Consider the following 18,875-nt stretch of genomic DNA (forward strand, 5'->3'; position numbering starts at 1 on the left):
TTAATTATGTGGCCCGTGAAAACTCAGTGAATGGGGAAAATTGTCCATCACCTTGAAATGTTTTGTTTTGACTGAGCAAGAGTAAAAAAACTCACAGATATTGTTTGCCATCAAGATTAATAAAACCAAACAAACACTGGAACCATGAACCATGAACCAGTGAACCAGTGAACCATGAACCATGAACCAGTGAACCATGAACCAGTGAACCAGTGAACTGTGAACCATGAACCATGAACCAGTGAACCATGAACCATGAACCAGTGAACCATGAATCAGTGAACCAGTGAACCAGTGAACCGTGAACCATGAACCATGAACCATGAACCAGTGAACCAGTGAACCATGAACCAGTGAACCATGAACCATGAACCAGTGAACCAGTGAACCATGAACCATGAAACAGTGAACCATGAACCAGTGAACCAGTGAACTGTGAACCATGAACCATGAACCAGTGAACCATGAACCATGAACCAGTGAACCATGAATCAGTGAACCAGTGAACTGTGAACCATGAACCATGAACCATGAACCAGTGAACCATGAACCAGTGAACCATGAACCAGTGAACCAGTGAACCATGAACCATGAACCAGTGAACCATGAACCAGTGAACCATGAATCAGTGAACCAGTGAACCAGTGAACTGTGAACCATGAACCATGAACCATGAATCAGTGAACCAGTGAACTGTGAACCATGAACCATGAACCAGTGAACCAGTGAACCATGAACCAGTGAACCATGAACCATGAACCAGTGAACCAGTAAACCATGAACCATGAACCATGAACCAGTGAACCATGAACCAGTGAACCATGAATCAGTGAACCAGTGAACCAGTGAACTGTGAACCATGAACCATGAACCAGTGAACCATGAACCATGAACCAGTGAACCATGAATCAGTGAACCAGTGAACTGTGAACCATGAACCATGAACCAGTGAACCAGTGAACCATGAACCAGTGAACCATGAACCAGTGAACCAGTGAACCATGAACCATGAACCAGTGAACCATGAACCAGTGAACCATGAATCAGTGAACCAGTGAACCAGTGAACCAGTGAACTGTGAACCATGAACCATGAACCATGAATCAGTGAACCAGTGAACTGTGAACCATGAACCATGAACCAGTGAACCAGTGAACCATGAACCAGTGAACCATGAACCATGAACCATGAACCAGTGAACCAGTGAACCATGAACCATGAACCATGAACCAGTGAACCATGAACCAGTGAACCAGTGAACTGTGAACCATGAACCATGAACCAGTGAACCAGTGAACCAGTGAACTGTGAACCATGAACCATGAACCATGAACCATGAACCATGAACCAGTGAATCAGTGAACCAGTGAACTGTGAACCATGAACCAGTGAACCAGTGAACCATGAACCATGAACCATGAACCAGTGAACCATGAACCATGAACCAGTGAACTGTGAACCATGAACCATGAACCAGTGAACCAGTGAACCATGAACCATGAACCAGTGAACTGTGAACCATGAACCATGAACCAGTGAACCAGTGAACCATGAACCATGAACCAGTGAACTGTGAACCATGAACCATGAACCAGTGAACCATGAACCATGAACCATGAACCAGTGAACTGTGAACCATGAACCATGAACCATGAACCAGTGAACTGTGAACCATGAACCATGAACCAGTGAACCTGCCACTTTTGCATTGAATAAAAAACATAAATCGATCCTCAAATGTGTACCTTATTATTGCAGACACAGGTGGGAGAATAACGTCATGCAAAACAATATGTATTCCACCTGCAGAGCAACACTGAGCTCATGTTCACTATTTTTTATTTTATTTTATTTTTTAAGCCCAGACAGTTATAGCTGAAGGCATTATGTTTTAACTTCATCCGTCCGGTTCATGAATAAAATTATCTTCAAAATTAGCACAAACCTCTACTTTTAATTACATTTAGGTCAAAGGTCAAGGTCATTGTGATATCACTTCCTTCACATTCTCGCGATATCTGGGGAGCGCCTTGAGCGAATGTATTACTTGTGGGTTATGGGTTTGAAGCCTGCAGTTTGGGCATTTTGGCCGTCGCCATCCTGGTTTTTGCAACAGTACACGAGAAGGTACAACTGAACACTGAGGACATTTTTTGCCAACCAAATCTTTCCCAATAAACCTTCTTAAACACTGAAAGGGTTAACATTCTGAAATGAAAACACAAAGACCGGATAACGCCGTGTTAGCAACCTGTCAATCACAAGGTCACGACCTAAACATCATGCTATATTGAGAAGAATTAAAGCTATAGCGACTGGGACCAAAAACTCAAGTAATAAATCCAGTGAGAAGTGGGGTCATTTTAGACATCCCATCAGACTTCTTTTTGACGTAAAAGGACATTAGAGGCCCCCTGATGGACATTAGACAAGAATGAAAGTGTAAGGCACTTTGGCAGTGGTTTCACTTTTCAGACACACTCGGAAGGAACTGATCAGATTTAGGAGGTTAAGGGTCAAGGTCATTGTGACCTCATGTCCATCTCTTTCGCATGAATGTGATATCTCAGGAACGCCTTAACGCACATTTCTTCAAATTTAGCACAAAGGTCCACTTGGACTTAAGGTTGAACTGATTATTATTTGGTGGTCAAAGGTCACCGTGACCTCAGGACTTTTGGCCATAACTCAAGAATGAATTTGCCATAAGCATTTCACGCAAATATCTAATAGGATAAACCGAAGAAATTATGAACTGCAACACGGCAGACGAAATCAAACAACCTCTTGGCGGTAATTCTAGTTAAAATATACACGGAAAGTGTAGGCGTCCACATACTGAGCACATATGTGATTACTTTTTAAATAGATAAAAGATTCAGTATTTAGTAGAAAATAGAATATTTTAAACAACATTTGAAAAGTCTCGACAATTAACGATCGGCTTTTATTGTGTGGGTTGTTGGAGGGACTTGACCGGCCCTCACTGCAACACTTAGTTTATTTAAAAAGCTATATATGGTTTCATTTAGGCCCAGAGATCTGCATCTTGCATTCTCAAAAAGGTTCCCTATCTTCTTTCACATTAAGTTGAATCAATAGTGAGCATCATGTTGGTCCTATTTGTTTTCATCAAGATGCAGATTCTCAATATAAACAAAAGGCCTCAAATAAGAAGCATTATCTTAATTTGTATTTTGACGAACCAATTATGTCTGCATGCATTACGGTTTTTATCCTGAAGCCGATTATTATGGATAGGTTCTATTTGTGCCAGTGAAATAACGGAGAGCTTGCAGACATGCGATCATATATTGAAAAGAATAGACCGACTTCACTTTAACTCATGCACCTCCGCTTCAGGTCTTAAAATGGCATTAGTTCACCTAAAGCAAAAGGCCAATTAACTTATAGCCTCTTCTGCCAAGTCATTACACTTTGATATGGTTTGTGTGCAATTCCTGCTCGTAAACTTTAATGGCATTGGTATATGAGAATGAAGCACGCCATTAATATTAATGATTTAAATACTGGACTTGACACAATGCATTTTAGTTTTTAGTTGTTGTTTTTTTACTTCACCAAGCAGAAATCTCAATTCTGCTGACAAACAGCCAATGTCGGTTGCTAAGTTGTGGAGGATGTTTGCAGAACTAATAACTAGTTTGGACAATATAATATATAAGTATTTGTTTATTGCAAGGTATATGCAATCTGTGGTGAGTATGAGGAGCTTGGCAGTAAGATAGATACTGGAAATACAATCGCCTAATCTTCTAATGTACCTCCGCGCTTTGATGCAGTTGAAGGTGTTTGCAGGCGGAACAAGGGTTGGACATTACCTCACTCTGAATGCTTTCTGGGGGGAGAAACGAGCGAGTAATTAGCTGATTAGAGCCCCGTCAGAGCAGCTCAGCCTCCAGCCAATCCCAGCTCTCAGCGCCCTGCAGGGGTAGGGAAGGACGGCTGATGGAGTGAGACACATGCCTCTTTGTGAAGTTAGTGGTAAACACCAAGACGGACGTACAGTAGCCTATATGTTGCAGAGTGACTTAATATGCAGGTACAGTTCCAGGAAACAGATGGAGGAATGCGCATGCACACGTCAGTCATTTAGTCCGTCGAAAGGTGTTTTTCCGTCGTTAACATAGAAAGTGAGCATGTATTAATGTTCATTTGTGAATAGCATAACTTGTGTTGTTCCGTCCGGCCTGAACTTTCATGAGAAGATAAGGAGAACATATGAGTTTGTGAGTGGAAGAGGCTCCGCTGTCTGCGCGCCGACGCACGGCACAGGTGCACATCCGCCAAGCTTGACACTTTTTTTCTTTTTGTGTGTGTGTGTGTGTGTGTGTGTGAAGCCGTCATGGAAAAATCCAAAAACTTCAGAATTGACGCCCTGCTCGCTGATGAGACGAACCGCGTGAGTCGAGACCTCTCCCCCGGTCTGAGCAGCGACAGCCCCGCAGGCAGCCCGGTCTCCTGCCGCCGCGCGGACACCCCGTCTCCACGGGCCGCACACCTTCAAGGATTACTCCACAAACCGGGGGTTCTAACTCTCCCTCATCCAGGACTTGCTTCACTTCCCGGCATGTATCATGCACCCATGTACCCGTTATCCGCGTTGGGTGGCCAGCACCCCGCGTTCGCGTACACCGGCTTCACACAGCTCACACACACCTACCCGGAGCACCTGAAGGCGGCTGCGATGGCGGGGTCTCTGCCCCTGGAGCACTGGTTCCGCGCCGGGCTCATGATGCCACGACTGCCAGATTATACCAGTAAGTATATATATATATATATATTTATATGACTGTTTTTCGTTTGCTTCATCTTCAGGCCGATGTGGGAAATATGAAATAAAGTTGTATATATAAAAAAAAGTTTAAATATATGATACAATTAGAATTTAAAACGTAAAAGCAAAATAGAAAATGAAAAATAAATATAAAAAGTTGTTTTAATTCAGTTCTCCAAACAATTCAATTCCGTTTATTTTACACAAAGCCATATCTGTGTTGTGTTATCGGGTTTTACAGCTTCTAATCAGATGGTTTGACCTCGGAAGAACCGCTCAGGTGTTGTAAACTCATTGAACACAAACACTTACAGTCAAATGAAACCGAGTTGATTTTTGACTAAACTATTTGTATTCTGTTGAGATTATTAATATCAATATTAGTCTCAAATTTATATATGCAATTATTACAGATAACAGGCTTAATGAATGATGTGCATATACGTTAATAGACCGTTCTTAGTTGTTGCTTGTTTATTGTGAGTTTGTTATCTTGTTTCCCTTTTAAGAATACTCAATTCAGTATCCAAATTATAGTCTGATACGGATAATTTGTCCATATGCGTCAGAGTTTTTTTTACAAAAAAATATAATTTTGTACATGAGACACAAACAGGCAGTGTAAGCTTTGTTTTATTCTTCAAAGGGACACAGCTTTCTGTCCTGAATTCCTTTTCCAGGCAGTGTATTTTTTATTTGCAATCTATTTAAGTTTTCCATGCTTTGTACACTATTATTATTATTATTATTATTATTATTATTATTATTATAAGGGCGGCCGCTGATTGTCATATATTCTGTGGTAACAGCCACATCGCCCTGAACACTACTGGCCTCTGTTGACTGCGTGTGTGTGTGTGTGTGTGTGTGTGTGTGTGCGTGTGTCATATTTTAATTTCGGCCCATTTATTTCTCTATAAACGCCAACACGATGAAAATTGTCTTTGTGTGATGAAGAAACTATAAACAAACACCTAAAACGCTCTGTAGTTCATCAATAAAATCCCAAAAGCCTTCATTGAATTTTCATTAAGTTAATGGCATGCCTGTGTTTTTATGGCCCCTGCGGCCGCTTCTGCCGTGTCCCCCCGTCAACAATAAACTGGAGTAAAGCTATTATAGTTAATGATGGAGGGAGAGTGCGGGCATATGTGGGCCTGTTAAGCCACACAATGTATTGGACTTCCTATGTCCTTGGTGTTAAATACATAAGACTGCTGGCAGTTATTGGCAACATATTTTATTTAAAGGGCAGATATTTAAAAATAAATTTTACTTGAATTATCAAAACAAAAATATTCAGACATCGCCTGTCAAACAAAAACAAAAAAAAATCCCATCAATCTGTGATATCAAATAAGTTGCCATAAAATCAGGAACAAATGTATGTGCACTCAGGCGAAGCCAGGAACTGATAACTTGTCTCTTCCTCCTCCAGCGGGCCCTCAGGCCGGGCTGTTGGGGAAGTGCCGGAGGCCTCGCACCGCCTTCACCAGCCAGCAGCTGCTGGAGCTGGAGAACCAGTTCAAGCTCAACAAATACCTTTCCAGACCTAAACGCTTTGAGGTGGCCACCTCACTCATGCTGACTGAAACACAGGTAGGAAGACCACTTCACGACCCGAAGGGTTCATTTCAATGTAAAAATGTATCAAACAAGAAGGAGGAGAGAACCCATCCCGTTGAATATAGGACAAAGTTCACTGAAATTAAGACATAATATTCTTGTTCAGCTCTCAGTCTCTAAGTGAACACAAACAGTCCAGCAGGATAACTGGATTTTAACAGACGTTAGTATAATATGAGCAGGACTACTTGGATGACTCCTGGGCGTTTTATTTATTAGATATTTAACCAGGATAATTGATTGAGTTATTGAGAAATCTCTTTTTATCCCTATGGCAATAACAGAAAAATCAGAGTTCAACAGCTTGATGGCAAATAACATTTCCAATACAATCGTGTAAACATTTGTATCTTAAAAAAACAAAACAAACATGAGCTGTCTGAAAGCCTTACAACAATAAGTGAAAGAAAACCCCATTAGCAACAGTGTGTAATGCATTTGTCACTGTGAACTGTTATATGAAGTATACCTTCACTCTTAAAACAGTTGTTCATTTTTTCAACAATTTGTGACTGACATGCTGAAATGTCACGTTATGTTCTAATTTTAAAAAAAGAGGAGTTTATTTTAAATTAAGGGCAAATATGACATGCGGAGATGCAGATTGTATTACACATTACGACCCACTTTTTTTATTTTTTATTGTTGCGATACTGTAATGTCTAAACTGAGTTAATTTCTCCGCAAACTAAACAAAGACTTTAATGCATTAGGATTTCAATGTAAGATTTAAATTGTGTTCTTTGTTTCTACTTTCAATACATTTTCCGTCATATTTCTGGTAGCATTGATGAATTATATGAGAGTATATTTAATCAACAACACTGATATATTAAAAGTATGCAGTTTAAAGCTATAAGAGCAAAGTTAAAGAGTTATGTGCATAATCAATGAACAATGATTTTTGAGTTGTATTTGGAGTTCTGCAGAAGAAAATGTGTAATCAGTGGGAAAATGCAAAAGAATATGTGGGACCATCTCGTGAACACATGTCCGTTGCCCTCTGCTCTCTCGGCAGGTCAAGATCTGGTTCCAGAATCGGAGGATGAAGTGGAAACGCAGCCGGAAGGCGAAGGAGCAGGCCTCCTCCGCCTCGCAGTCTGAGGCCAAGCAGCCACGCAGCGGAGGAAAAACAGCCAAAGACAAAACAAAGGAGAGCCGGCAAACTGCGAACGCAGACGACAGAGGGATAGATCTCGATCTGGAGGATGGAGAAGAGGAGGAGGAGGAGGAAGAGGAGGAGGAGGAGGAGGAGGAGGAGGAGGACGTCCAGCGTGGTTTTCCTGTTGGGATGCCGCGAGCCACGGACTTCTTGCAGAGCAGCACCGATGTTGGCTACAATCCCCACAGCCCTTTCTCTGACGAGGAGCTGGAGGAAGTAGGAGGAGGTGACAGGAAGATCGGGGCAGGACTGTGAACAGACACTTTGGTTTCCTGAGAATTACAGACACTTTACACTGGGACACGTCTGTGCTTGTGGTCAAGGACAATCCCACAAATATACTTTATAAACCATCTGTGAATAAAATCTTCTCTACTGTACATTTCGTAGCATGCCAAGAAATAAAATAAAAAAAGGTTCTCATTTCCTCCCAAAATGTTGCCGTTTCGATGCCAATCACCTTCCGGTGACCTCGTCTTTGCTCCATCCGCTGACAGCTGGAGCTCCACCCAGTGAACACACATGGCTGAAGGCTGCGTACAGTGGATGCGTATACAGTGGAAATGCCTCCACTGCATCGTGAAGACAACAAAATACAACGTAGACAAGCTTTGTGCATGGTGTTGTGACTGAAGATAACACGCCGTCGAACATCTCACGTATTACTTTTGTGCATTATCATGTGTCAATATTGGTGGGATTCCTCTGTTCTCGATGGTGTTCATGAATCTGTTCTTGTCACTTCCATGTAAATGAACTTAATTTATTGAAATGATTGCAAAGATGAATCGCACATGTATTTATCTGAAACTTGTTTGTGGTGTAACTGTGAAATACAAAAAAATAGAGCAAAATAAAAAATAAACTTAAAAATGTCTACATTGGTGATCCATGTTCCCGATTAGCCTTTATCAAGAATGCCAACATGCTTATGTTTCACCACGTTCGCCAGCTTGGCATCTAAGCATGACATCTCAAGTTTTGCAGATATTTAGTGATGAAACAAAGACATTTTACTCTGATGGAGCTAAATGAAAAGTCAGAGGACCACCAAAGCCATTGGGATTCATCCTCTGGGGAACATGAACGTCAAAGAAACATGTCATAGCAATCCATCCAATAGATGTTGAGGTATTTCAATACAGGCAGGCAGGCAGTCAGACAGACAGGCAGGCAGGCAGACAGACAGACAGACAGGCAGGCAGGCAGGCAGACAGACAGACAGACAGACAGACAGACAGGCAGGCAGGCAGGCAGACAGACAGACAGACAGGCAGACAGACAGACAGACAGGCAGGCAGGCAGGCAGGCAGACAGACAGACAGGCAGGCAGGCAGGCAGACAGACAGACAGACATAAAAAGTAATATTAAGACAAATACTAACTTGATCAAAAGAAAGGAATAACATAAAGGGTTAACAACAACAAGAAACACTCCTTGTGTTCACGGCGCCTTCAACCTCTTCCTTTCTCGTTCACATCCGCTGGTATAGCAAAGAAAAGCAAAAAGCAATTCTCAGTTCTTACTTTAAATTTATTACAAAAGCTCTCAGATATTAATTACTCTGTGGGGTTTACTGATAGCCAAATAATTAAGCTGATGAAGAGGAAGTAAAGCCATCAAAAGCCTGATGGTGATGTCACGCGGGCCCATTTTAATTTCCAAGTGCAACAGCATGATGAGTGTGTGTAACTGTAACTGCGACGGGGCGTTTTAATGGCCGCCCATGTAAGGGTTGTGATTAAAGAGCAGATTGCAGGACATGCAGCACGGTGTCGTTTGGCCCCTTCTCAGACCACATGTCACATGTTTATATAGTGATTAAATGCATTCTTAACTGGCTGGACACACACTCACACCCCTCTGTAGTGATTGGGAGTGCATTTAAACACTCTTTTAGTGGAGACTAGCACATGGGTTCTGCTGAAAAACCATAAGAAAGTGTCAAGAGTCTCAGTGTTATCATATACAGAGACTTATGGATCCCACTTAAACGATTGAAAGTATCACTTTCCACGTGGTTTGCTGCCACGCAGTCATCAGATTACGGTTTCTTGATCGGGTACTTATTGTCCCACAGATAGATTTCAGCTGAATGGCCACGAAATGAAGAGTAAAAAGTCACTTTTTAAAAAACTGTATTGTATAAAAGTAATTGGAGAGACCTTTACTGGTCAGTGGTTTTGTAGTTTTATGGCTCTGTTATCTGAAGATTTGGGCAAATACAGTGATGTGCTATCATTTGAGTATAAAATGCTCCAAACGTTTCATTTGTATTTGCTTTACTTGTCCTTACCTTTTCCAAGCAATGATAACATCTTGTCGATTAATTCGGAGGATCATATATCTGAACTATATTCCCACTTCAAATGTTTTTGGCTTATCGAATGTTTTATATTGATATCTGCTACCAAACACAGTTCAACCATAATATCTCTATTTTACAAAGTCACGAATTTTGACATTTGTGAGACACGAGGAGCGACTATTTATATATGTTGACCAAAGATTGCCCCCAGCCACATGTTATTGCTCTCTACTCTTCAGCTTCACACAGGTCAGTTAAATCAGTTGTGTAAATATAGGAGTTCACTATTTTGGTTAACCCCTCTCACAATTGGTGACCTGGTTGGAATAGAGACAAGCACATCGAACAAAATGAAGCATGCGCATCTTCTTAAGATCTACACATGCAGTCATTTAAGTGACTTTAACCAACCTGGTTGAGGCCGGATGCAGCAGCATCACACATCCGGTCCAATCCACCACATCAACGCTTCCAGTTAACTCAAAGGACTTCAGAGGACTTTTCATTGAACTTTTTTTTGTCAGATTTGATTTAATGGGGGTGAATAGAATACATAACAAGCTTGCAGGCCGAACCTCAATCAAACTGCAGCTTTTAATTTGGCTGATGAAAAATCATGCGAATCAATAGGAGCTCATTTAGTTGTGTGACTTGTCAGCCGCGTGATGAATGGCATTTGGCCTGTTTTATGACGCAGGCCCCTCAGAACAAAAAATCACAGCTAATTGATAAAGCAGCGCAGCAATATCTAGAGGTCATTGATTCCGTTTTTCGTCTAATTTAATCTGAATACATACCAGTCATGTTGATTAAAAAAAATCCCTGCGTAAATTACAGTCACTGCTGATAATGCTGTCAGTTTCCCTCAACGGACTAAAGTGCTGACGACCTGGCCGCCTCTTTCTTTCTTTTAACCAATAACGCATAGTGAAGCCCGTGTCTTTCTATAAACACGTTTCACTGTCCATTGAATCACTCAGCTCGCCCTCTGAGACGTCACCTCCGCCCCTCAGACGTCGAGCGGTTACCAGAAACTCTCATTTTCATAGTTAAACAAAGAAAGCGGCCTTTTTTTTTGTCTGTGCTTTTGTTAGATGATAAATCACCGCGCCCTTAAAATATTTACACCCCATAGTTTAATCAATCAGCAAAATGTCGGACTCATTACGTAAAATATGAACAGATTGTCCCATCTTTTAACGCAATCACACGTATTGGTGCAGGTTTCCGCCGGGCCCTGTCCTGTCACTTAACTAATGGGCGAGTAAAGGAGTGAGTGACGGAGCCCAATAAATCCACATCTGTCCGACTTAAAACGCTGTTCCAAAGCAGGAAAAAGGCATAGTTTTTTGCCAATAAAGTTTATTGAAAAGGCGTGGTGCGTATTCATGAGTGTCATTTATTGCTGCAGGAAACGGCGGTTACAGGTGTTTTACCAATTATGGTGGACGCAGTGATGATGTTCCTGGCCTTTCTTGGTGTCAGTGTAACCTTCAAATCTGCTGTTGAGCATAAAGATCTTACCAGGAAAACATAAAAACTATATATATATATATATATATAGTTATATATATATATATATATCAGACTATATATATATATAGTCTGATATATATATAGTCTCATTAATTTAAATCAATCTTTTGATTGAAGTCAAATAATGTTTTGAATTTATCTTGAGCGTTTTTTCTTGTAATAAACAAGCGCACCAAATATACAATTATAAAAAGTATCCCCAAATTTAGTTTCCATCATATGCACAACAATTACAGAAGCAGGAGTTGGTCATTAAAATCAAGTCTCAACGTCACTCCAATAATGCTTCTTAAATGTGTATTAAAAAAACAAAATGAGTCTAAACATAAAATAGTGCAGGTTAATATAAGATATAACATGGAAATAAGATATAACATGAATATAATAGAACATAAAGTAAACATGTATCAACAATGGGTCGGACACAGATCACATACATCTCAGCTTACATTGAAATTAACGTTTACGTTGTATATTACGTATTATTTATCCACACCAATTGGTGTGGATATCTGCAATATATAATTGTTGTCTTGCAGTATGAACATGGTCCATGTCTGCCCTCTTGTGGCAAAACAAGAATACACTTTGCCTGACGACTCAAATCAAGCAGATATTCAATGATTGCAACTAATACTTCAGTCAATATTTGATCTATACTGTTTCCGAACAGCTCTGCGGTTTCTAAAATATACAAGAGATGATCATAAACATATTTAGTTTGTTAATGTACAGCACATGTATATAGCTGCTGCAAAAGGTAGATACCACAATTACAGTTGGATAATAATAATATATATATATATATATATATATATATATATATATATATTTGTATTTTAATCTTATTAAAAGATAATTGAGATATCTTATCGTATTAGATAATAACTGGGTTGGACCGTTAGACCTACACCGATGATGTCAACTTTCATTTTTTACTTTCATTTAAACACATTCAACACAAGTATATGAAGATGTATGCTTTATTTTTAATTAGAGTCTCAATTGTTAATTTTTACAAAGTCAGAACGTAATATTAGAGATGAGCCATACATGCATTGCAGATACCTTTATATGATCATAAAACAGCTTGTATACAATGTATTATTAATATTATTATTAGTACTATAATTGCTGTCTTTGCACTAGTTCCTGAATACTGTTCTATTGTTTGTTTTGTTGCGGATCTAAATGCGCATTTTCTACGCCGCGTGGCTCTTTTGGGTGCGCTTGTGTGTCAGAGGGGCGGGCCGACTTTGGCAGGGCGGGTCTTTTTCTACTTGAGTAGCACATGATGAAGCAATGAAACGCTGGTGAGTTCGTCCTCAGCTTCCCTCCTCCACGTTCTCACTCCTCAGTTTGCAGGTTGAGCCTCAAAGGCTGAAGGGAAGACTCGCTCCACGCGCACGCACACCGTCAGCATGGCCTCCTCGGAGCTCGGTAAGAGTTTCCCTTCAAGTTCGCTTCATTCTCTTCATTCGCTTGTGCTCGCTATAAAGTTTTGCCCCGCGGCATCACGACGCTAGCTTGCTGGCTAACTTGAGCCAACGTGGTCGGCGTTAACCTCCTAAAGCACCTTCTCGCTCTTGTGAGATGTGAAAATGCACGACGTTTGTTGTGTTCACGGTCCTTTGTGTCTGTCCTCGCAGCACTCTTGAGTGTGTCGGACAAAAGTGGACTGGTGGACTTTGCCAAGAGGCTGGTGGATGTTGGACTGTCTCTGGTCGCCTCGGGGGGCACAGCCAAAGCCCTGCGGGATGCGGGGCTGGCTGTCAGGTGGGTGCTCAAGTGGTCTTTTGAAAATAAAGCTCCCATTTCGCCCAAATGTAAGTGAACCTAGCAGCTACCTGTGGGGCTGTCCCGTGTGACGTGTCGGTGTCTCTGCTGTGTGTCAGAGATGTGTCTGAGCTGACGGGACATCCGGAGATGCTGGGGGGCCGAGTGAAGACCCTGCACCCCGCGGTCCATGGAGGTATCCTGGCCAGGAAAAACCCCACCGACGCCGCAGATATGGAGAAGCTGGGCTACAGCCTTGTCCGGTAAGGGGAGCACTGGCAAAGAAGTCTTAAAACAGTTAAACACACGGACACAAAATATATATTTATTTATTATTTTTGACATGACATGGTGGAGATTTATTTACAACAGAGGGACAAAAAGGTTGAGTAATTCCTCAACGCCAGCATGCATGACCTGTGGCCGATCACAAGCTAAAAGGGTTAGAGGGCAGACTTGTGTCTCCCATTAGAAAGCTCATGTGTAATTGATTAGCAGCTGGTTTATTGGCAAGCTGCTGCTCCTGCTATAAGCTTGTCCCGTGACTCATTTAGTTCAGGACGAGAAGAAAAATGTAACGATGAGATCAGATATCTTGTCATTGGAGAATTTAACTAAACCCACATATCAGATCGATGCATGGCCATCTATATTTCCTTGTCTTCCGAAGTTATTTGGGAGCGTGTGATTTAAAAGATAGAAGATGAGTGGGGTGTTGAGGAGAAGCTCACACTGTGGGGCTGTTGATCCCACAGTGAGGTATGTAGTCCAGGAGATCCTTGACCTGTGATGCAAGAATACTATGTACAATAGAAATGTTAGCAACAATGTTAAATGGTACTTAAAGACCTGAAAAGCAGGCACACCGTCTGTTGTCATGCTGCAGTTTAAAAGGCAGCTGTGCTGAATGATCAATCAACTAACTAATTATTCGTTGTGATAGTCGATTAATCTTTTTTGTCATTTATAAAATAAATGACAACAAGTGTTTCAACTTTAATAAATGTGAGGATGTGCATTTCAGTGTTTTTTTTGTTTGTTTTTTCAATGTAATATCTTTTGGGTTTTGGACCAAAAAAAGCATTACATGTGTGCTTAAGAGACATTTGGATGGCTTTAAAAAATAATGAAAATTGATTTTCTTTTTTAAGGTGAAACGACTCTAAAGCGTTTCTTTCTGAGAGCCGATGAGCATGAACACGGTGTGAAAGCTAAAATTAAAAGTGCGAGTCGCAGTCGCCCTGAATGGAAGTCTTGTTCATGATGTGTAAGTCTGTGTATTGATCTTCATAATTGTTCTGTTTGCTCTGTTTAAGCGTGGCGGTGTGCAACCTCTACCCATTTGTGAAGACCGTCTCCAACCCGAATGTTCCAGTGGAAGATGCTGTGGAGCAGATTGATATCGGTGAGTTGTGCAGAGGAGATTGTGTGCTTGTAGTAAACTATCTGAAGATGAATGTTTCACATTGCATAAAAAAAAAGCTTATTATTAGCATGCACGTTAAAAAACAAACCAAAAAAAACTCTTTCTTCCCAGGTGGCGTAACTCTGTTGAGAGCAGCGGCCAAGAATCACGCTCGGGTCACTATAGTGTGTGATCCTGCTGACTATTCAGTGGTTGCCAAGGAGATGGAGAGTTCAGGAGACAAAGATACAACCCTGGAAACCCGAAGGACTCTGGCCCTCAAAGTAATGGCTTTCTTCCTCCCCACCATTGCTTTGCACGTATATGAACTGAATTTGTACAAGGTCTTTCTGACTGATACGCTTGTTTTCTGTGATAGTAAATTGAGTATCTGAGTTTTGGACTGTTGGTCTGACTAAACAAGCTGTCTGAATCACATTTGGCTTGATGGGTTTATAATCTTGACTGCAATGCGAGAAAAGGACCAGACACACCTCATTTCCTTTGTCATAATCCTAAACTGAAATTTTTTTTAAAAGTGGGAAGGACTTAAATTGGGTTTTCTGGTGTTCGACCTCGGTCTTCTCATCACGTTCTCTGTATCATTTCACGCCTGTTTATGCTGATGGTGTTTGCTTAGAGATGAGGGTTAGTGCGAGACAAAGTCCAGAGTGGGCTTTCTATCACAAGTGTTGGAATGTGTGTGTGTGTGTTTGGGGTTACAGAGTTTAACATGACGGTTACAGAAGTTGTGTTGCTTTGGGGTGATGTCTAAATAATGCAGAAATACTCATTACCTGTAAGTGATTTTTAAATGCGTTTGAGGTTAATAACTCTGCTTTTGGTACACATTAGAAGAGGATGATGTAATTGTTTTTTGCGTCATCAGAGTACATTTGATGTTTGCTCCTCAGGCCTTCACACACACAGCGCAGTATGACGAGGCCATATCGGACTACTTTCGTGGACAGTACAGCCGCGGTGTTTCCCAGCTGCCTCTGCGCTACGGCATGAACCCCCACCAAGCACCCGCCCAACTCTACACCCTGCGCCCAGCCCTGCCCCTCAAAGGTAGACCCGACTTCACATCACAACTGTCAACTGAATTGAACGTGTCGGAATTGTTTTTTTTTGTTGTTTTTTTTAAAGGAGTAGTTTGGCATTTTGGGAAATAGTCTTATTTTGCTGAGTCGGAGTCAGATGAGAAGATTAATGCTGGTTAGCTTAGCTTTTAACAAAGACTGTACATGCTGGTGGGTAAAGGCTAAAGGAAACAAGATCCAATAACCAGCACTTCTAAAGCTCACTCGTTAACATATCAGTTTTGTACAGAAAGTGAAGTGTAAAGATGACCATTTGCAATTTTATAGAAGATTAGGCCTGCCAACAACTCCGAGCCAAGACATAGCAGATTACATTCTCAAAACACAAACTTGTTGTTCATACACAATTAAACAAAATATATATTATGTGTGAACTAGTCGGTGTTGGAGGTGCTGGTAGATGGATTTTGTTATCTCTACAGTGCGGAAGAAATAGTTGATCCAAGAAATATGACAGGAGATGGGGCGAAAACTCTACATTTAACCTGAAACGTCATTACTGTTGCCCTCTCAGTGGTCAACGGTTCCCCCGGCTTCATCAACCTGTGTGACGCTCTGAACGCCTGGCAGCTGGTCAGAGAGTTAAAGAGCGCCCTCGGCATGGCCGCTGCCGCCTCCTTCAAGCACGTCAGCCCTGCTGGTAAGACGAAGACAGAACTGCCAACACACTCTGTAAACTTTAAGTGCCTTTTTTAAATGCAATGATGACTCTTCTCTTCCCTCTGAAGGAGCTGCAGTAGGAGTTCCTCTGACTGAGGAGGAAGCCAAAGTGTGCATGGTGCATGACATGCTGAAGGACCTCACCCCGCTGGCCACGGCCTACGCCAGGGCAAGAGGCTCGGACCGCATGTCTTCTTTTGGAGACTTCATTGCTGTGTCAGATGTTTGCGACGTTCCCACTGCCAAGATCATATCAAGAGAGGTAAAACTGTGTCCTACAACACGGACCTGCTAACCGACTGGGTCAGTGGTTAGCAGGTCCGTCTTTCAATCAGGGGGTTGGTGGTTCAATCCCCGCCCTAGTCGATGTGTCTTTGAGCAAGACACTTAACCCTGAATTGTTCCCTGTAGCTGTCTACAGTGTATGAATGTGTCAGCTAAATGATGTGAAATCTAATGTAAATGAAAATATATATTTTTTTATACGGGAGTATTTTTTGCCGGTGCAATACTTTGCTTAACCATGATTCCGTTTGCTTGCTCTCAGGTGTCTGATGGTATCATTGCTCCTGGGTATGAAGAGGAGGCCCTCAAGATCCTCTCCAAAAAGAAGGGTGGCAACTACTGTGTGCTTCAGGTGAGATATTTAGTTGTCGTCCTCATTTTTGTATTGGCGTATATAAGGATGGTTACAATTGGAGCTAAGATACATTTTCTGTTTTTCTTTGTCCAAGATGGATCCAGACTACGAGCCTGATGAGGCCGAGGTGAGAGTGTTGTTCGGCCTCTATCTCAAGCAAAAGAGGAACGGAGCTCTTATCAACAAGGAATTCTTCAGCAACGTTGTCTCCGAAGGCTCGGTGAGTCGCTGCAGTGTTTCGTTCTCATCCTGCTTTGTCATTTTTATGATTTGATTATTGACATAATTGTATCTAAATGACAAGTGTGCACCCTTTTCATCGTTTCTATGTCAATAAGCTCTCGGAGGAAGCTGTGCGTGACCTCGCCGTGGCCACCATTGCTGTCAAGTACACTCAGTCCAACTCTGTCTGCTATGCTAAAGATGGACAGGTAAGAGCAGGCAGACGTAAGGAGGAGAGAGAGGAATCTGGATGAGCTATACATTTTTCTCAATGCGTTTCCTCTCGTTTTACAGGTCGTTGGTATTGGTGCCGGTCAGCAGTCACGTATCCACTGCACGCGACTGGCTGGTGACAAGGCGGATAACTGGTGGCTGAGACACCACCCTCGTGTTCTGAGCATGAAGTTTTGCACTGGTGTGAAGCGAGCAGAGATGGCCAACGCAATCGACCAGTACGTCAGCGGCACCATTGGAGAGGTGAGGGGGTAACCATGGACAACGGGCACATTTACATCTGGGCGTGTGTACACACAGCCCACAAGTCTGCTTCGGCTGATGTCAAGATTGAGACGTATGGAATGTCCTATATTGTGTGCATATGTGTTTTGTGTCGACAGGGCCCAGACTTGGCAGTTTGGGAGTCAAAATATTTAGAGGTGCCTGAGCTCCTGTCAGAGACTGAAAAGAAGAACTGGATCAGCTCTCTGCAGGCCGTGGCTGTCAGCTCCGACGCCTTCTTCCCCTTCAGAGATAACATAGATCGTGCCAAACGGGTAAATATAACGCACCTTTCCCAAAAGCATGAGCTCACACTGTATGCACTTTATTAATAAATTACTTGTGAATGGTCTGCAGACACCTGCTGAACTCGTATCTTTTGGAAACTCTACTGTCTGACGACACACCGACGAGCTTTCCAATCGTCTTTACTAACGTTTGTTCCTCTGTTTCTGTCTGTAGAGTGGTGTTAAGTACATCGCAGCTCCAGCGGGCTCTGCTGCTGACCAGGTGGTGATTACCGCCTGTAATGAGCAAGGCATCACTCTGGTGCACACCAACCTGCGTCTCTTCCACCACTGAGTACCTGAGCACTGCTCCAGGTGTTCTTTACACTCGACTCGGTTTGAGAGCATTAAAGTTAAACTCTTTTTCTAACATCGCTGATACTCCAAACAGTCCAGCCCTCATCACACTGAAGTGTGGAGGTCCCACTGTTTCGTAACACATTAACAACATTCCTTACCTGAGATATCAGAGATGCACACGACTGTTAATGTTCAATCTTGGTCATTCCTTTTTCAGTGTGAAATAAACTAATTGACACTTCATGGTTTTGTCTTTTTATTTTGTGTTATGTCCGTCTCTCTGTTCATCTCATAAAATGCCTGGAGGGAATTTCATCCCTTTGGCACAAAGATCCACTTAAACTCGAGGAGGAACTGATTAGAATTTGGTGGTCAAAGGTCACTTAAACCGCACCAAATTGGATGAAATTATAAAATGATTACATTTTTGGCAGACGAACGGATGGAGGTATCTGCAACTGGACTGGTTGGCAGAGACAAACAACCACAAGGCGCTACTTCTAGTTCATGGCTAACTATACAAAAACCTTTACGGCATACAACTTAATGACAT

The 18,875-nt window shown here is 41.9% G+C and overlaps 2 protein-coding genes across 2 annotated transcripts; both read left to right on the top strand.

Moving 5' to 3' along the window:
- The first annotated feature begins 4,366 nt into the window (after positions 1-4,366).
- Positions 4,367-8,195, top strand: mnx2b (motor neuron and pancreas homeobox 2b). Its single transcript, XM_034528599.1, has 3 exons — positions 4,367-4,781; positions 6,237-6,397; positions 7,443-8,195. The coding sequence occupies exons 1-3, from the start codon at positions 4,367-4,369 to the stop codon at positions 7,839-7,841; spliced, it is 975 nt and encodes a 324-aa protein (XP_034384490.1). The 3' UTR covers positions 7,842-8,195.
- A 4,523-nt stretch (positions 8,196-12,718) lies between these two features.
- atic (5-aminoimidazole-4-carboxamide ribonucleotide formyltransferase/IMP cyclohydrolase) lies at positions 12,719-18,565 on the top strand. Its single transcript, XM_034529642.1, has 14 exons — positions 12,719-12,871; positions 13,081-13,207; positions 13,327-13,470; positions 14,524-14,612; positions 14,745-14,896; positions 15,527-15,683; positions 16,230-16,355; positions 16,444-16,637; positions 16,923-17,012; positions 17,110-17,235; positions 17,354-17,446; positions 17,532-17,714; positions 17,855-18,010; positions 18,198-18,565. The coding sequence occupies exons 1-14, from the start codon at positions 12,853-12,855 to the stop codon at positions 18,315-18,317; spliced, it is 1,776 nt and encodes a 591-aa protein (XP_034385533.1). The 5' UTR covers positions 12,719-12,852; the 3' UTR covers positions 18,318-18,565.
- Positions 18,566-18,875: the final 310 nt, after the last annotated feature.

Source organism: Cyclopterus lumpus, chromosome 3 (genome assembly GCF_009769545.1).
Source record: "Cyclopterus lumpus isolate fCycLum1 chromosome 3, fCycLum1.pri, whole genome shotgun sequence".
In the NCBI taxonomy this organism is placed as follows: domain Eukaryota; kingdom Metazoa; phylum Chordata; class Actinopteri; order Perciformes; family Cyclopteridae; genus Cyclopterus; species Cyclopterus lumpus.

Coding starts and splice junctions, on each gene's coding strand:
- atic (XM_034529642.1), top strand. Junction 13,471..14,523: donor CTGGGCTACAGCCTTGTCCG/GTAAGGGGAGCA, acceptor GCTCTGTTTAAG/CGTGGCGGTGTGCAACCTCT. Junction 17,715..17,854: donor TCAGCGGCACCATTGGAGAG/GTGAGGGGGTAA, acceptor TTGTGTCGACAG/GGCCCAGACTTGGCAGTTTG.
- mnx2b (XM_034528599.1), top strand. CDS start 4,367: ATGGAAAAATCCAAAAACTTCAGAATTGACGCCCTGCTCGCTGATGAG. Junction 4,782..6,236: donor ACGACTGCCAGATTATACCA/GTAAGTATATAT, acceptor TTCCTCCTCCAG/CGGGCCCTCAGGCCGGGCTG. Junction 6,398..7,442: donor TCATGCTGACTGAAACACAG/GTAGGAAGACCA, acceptor CTCTCTCGGCAG/GTCAAGATCTGGTTCCAGAA.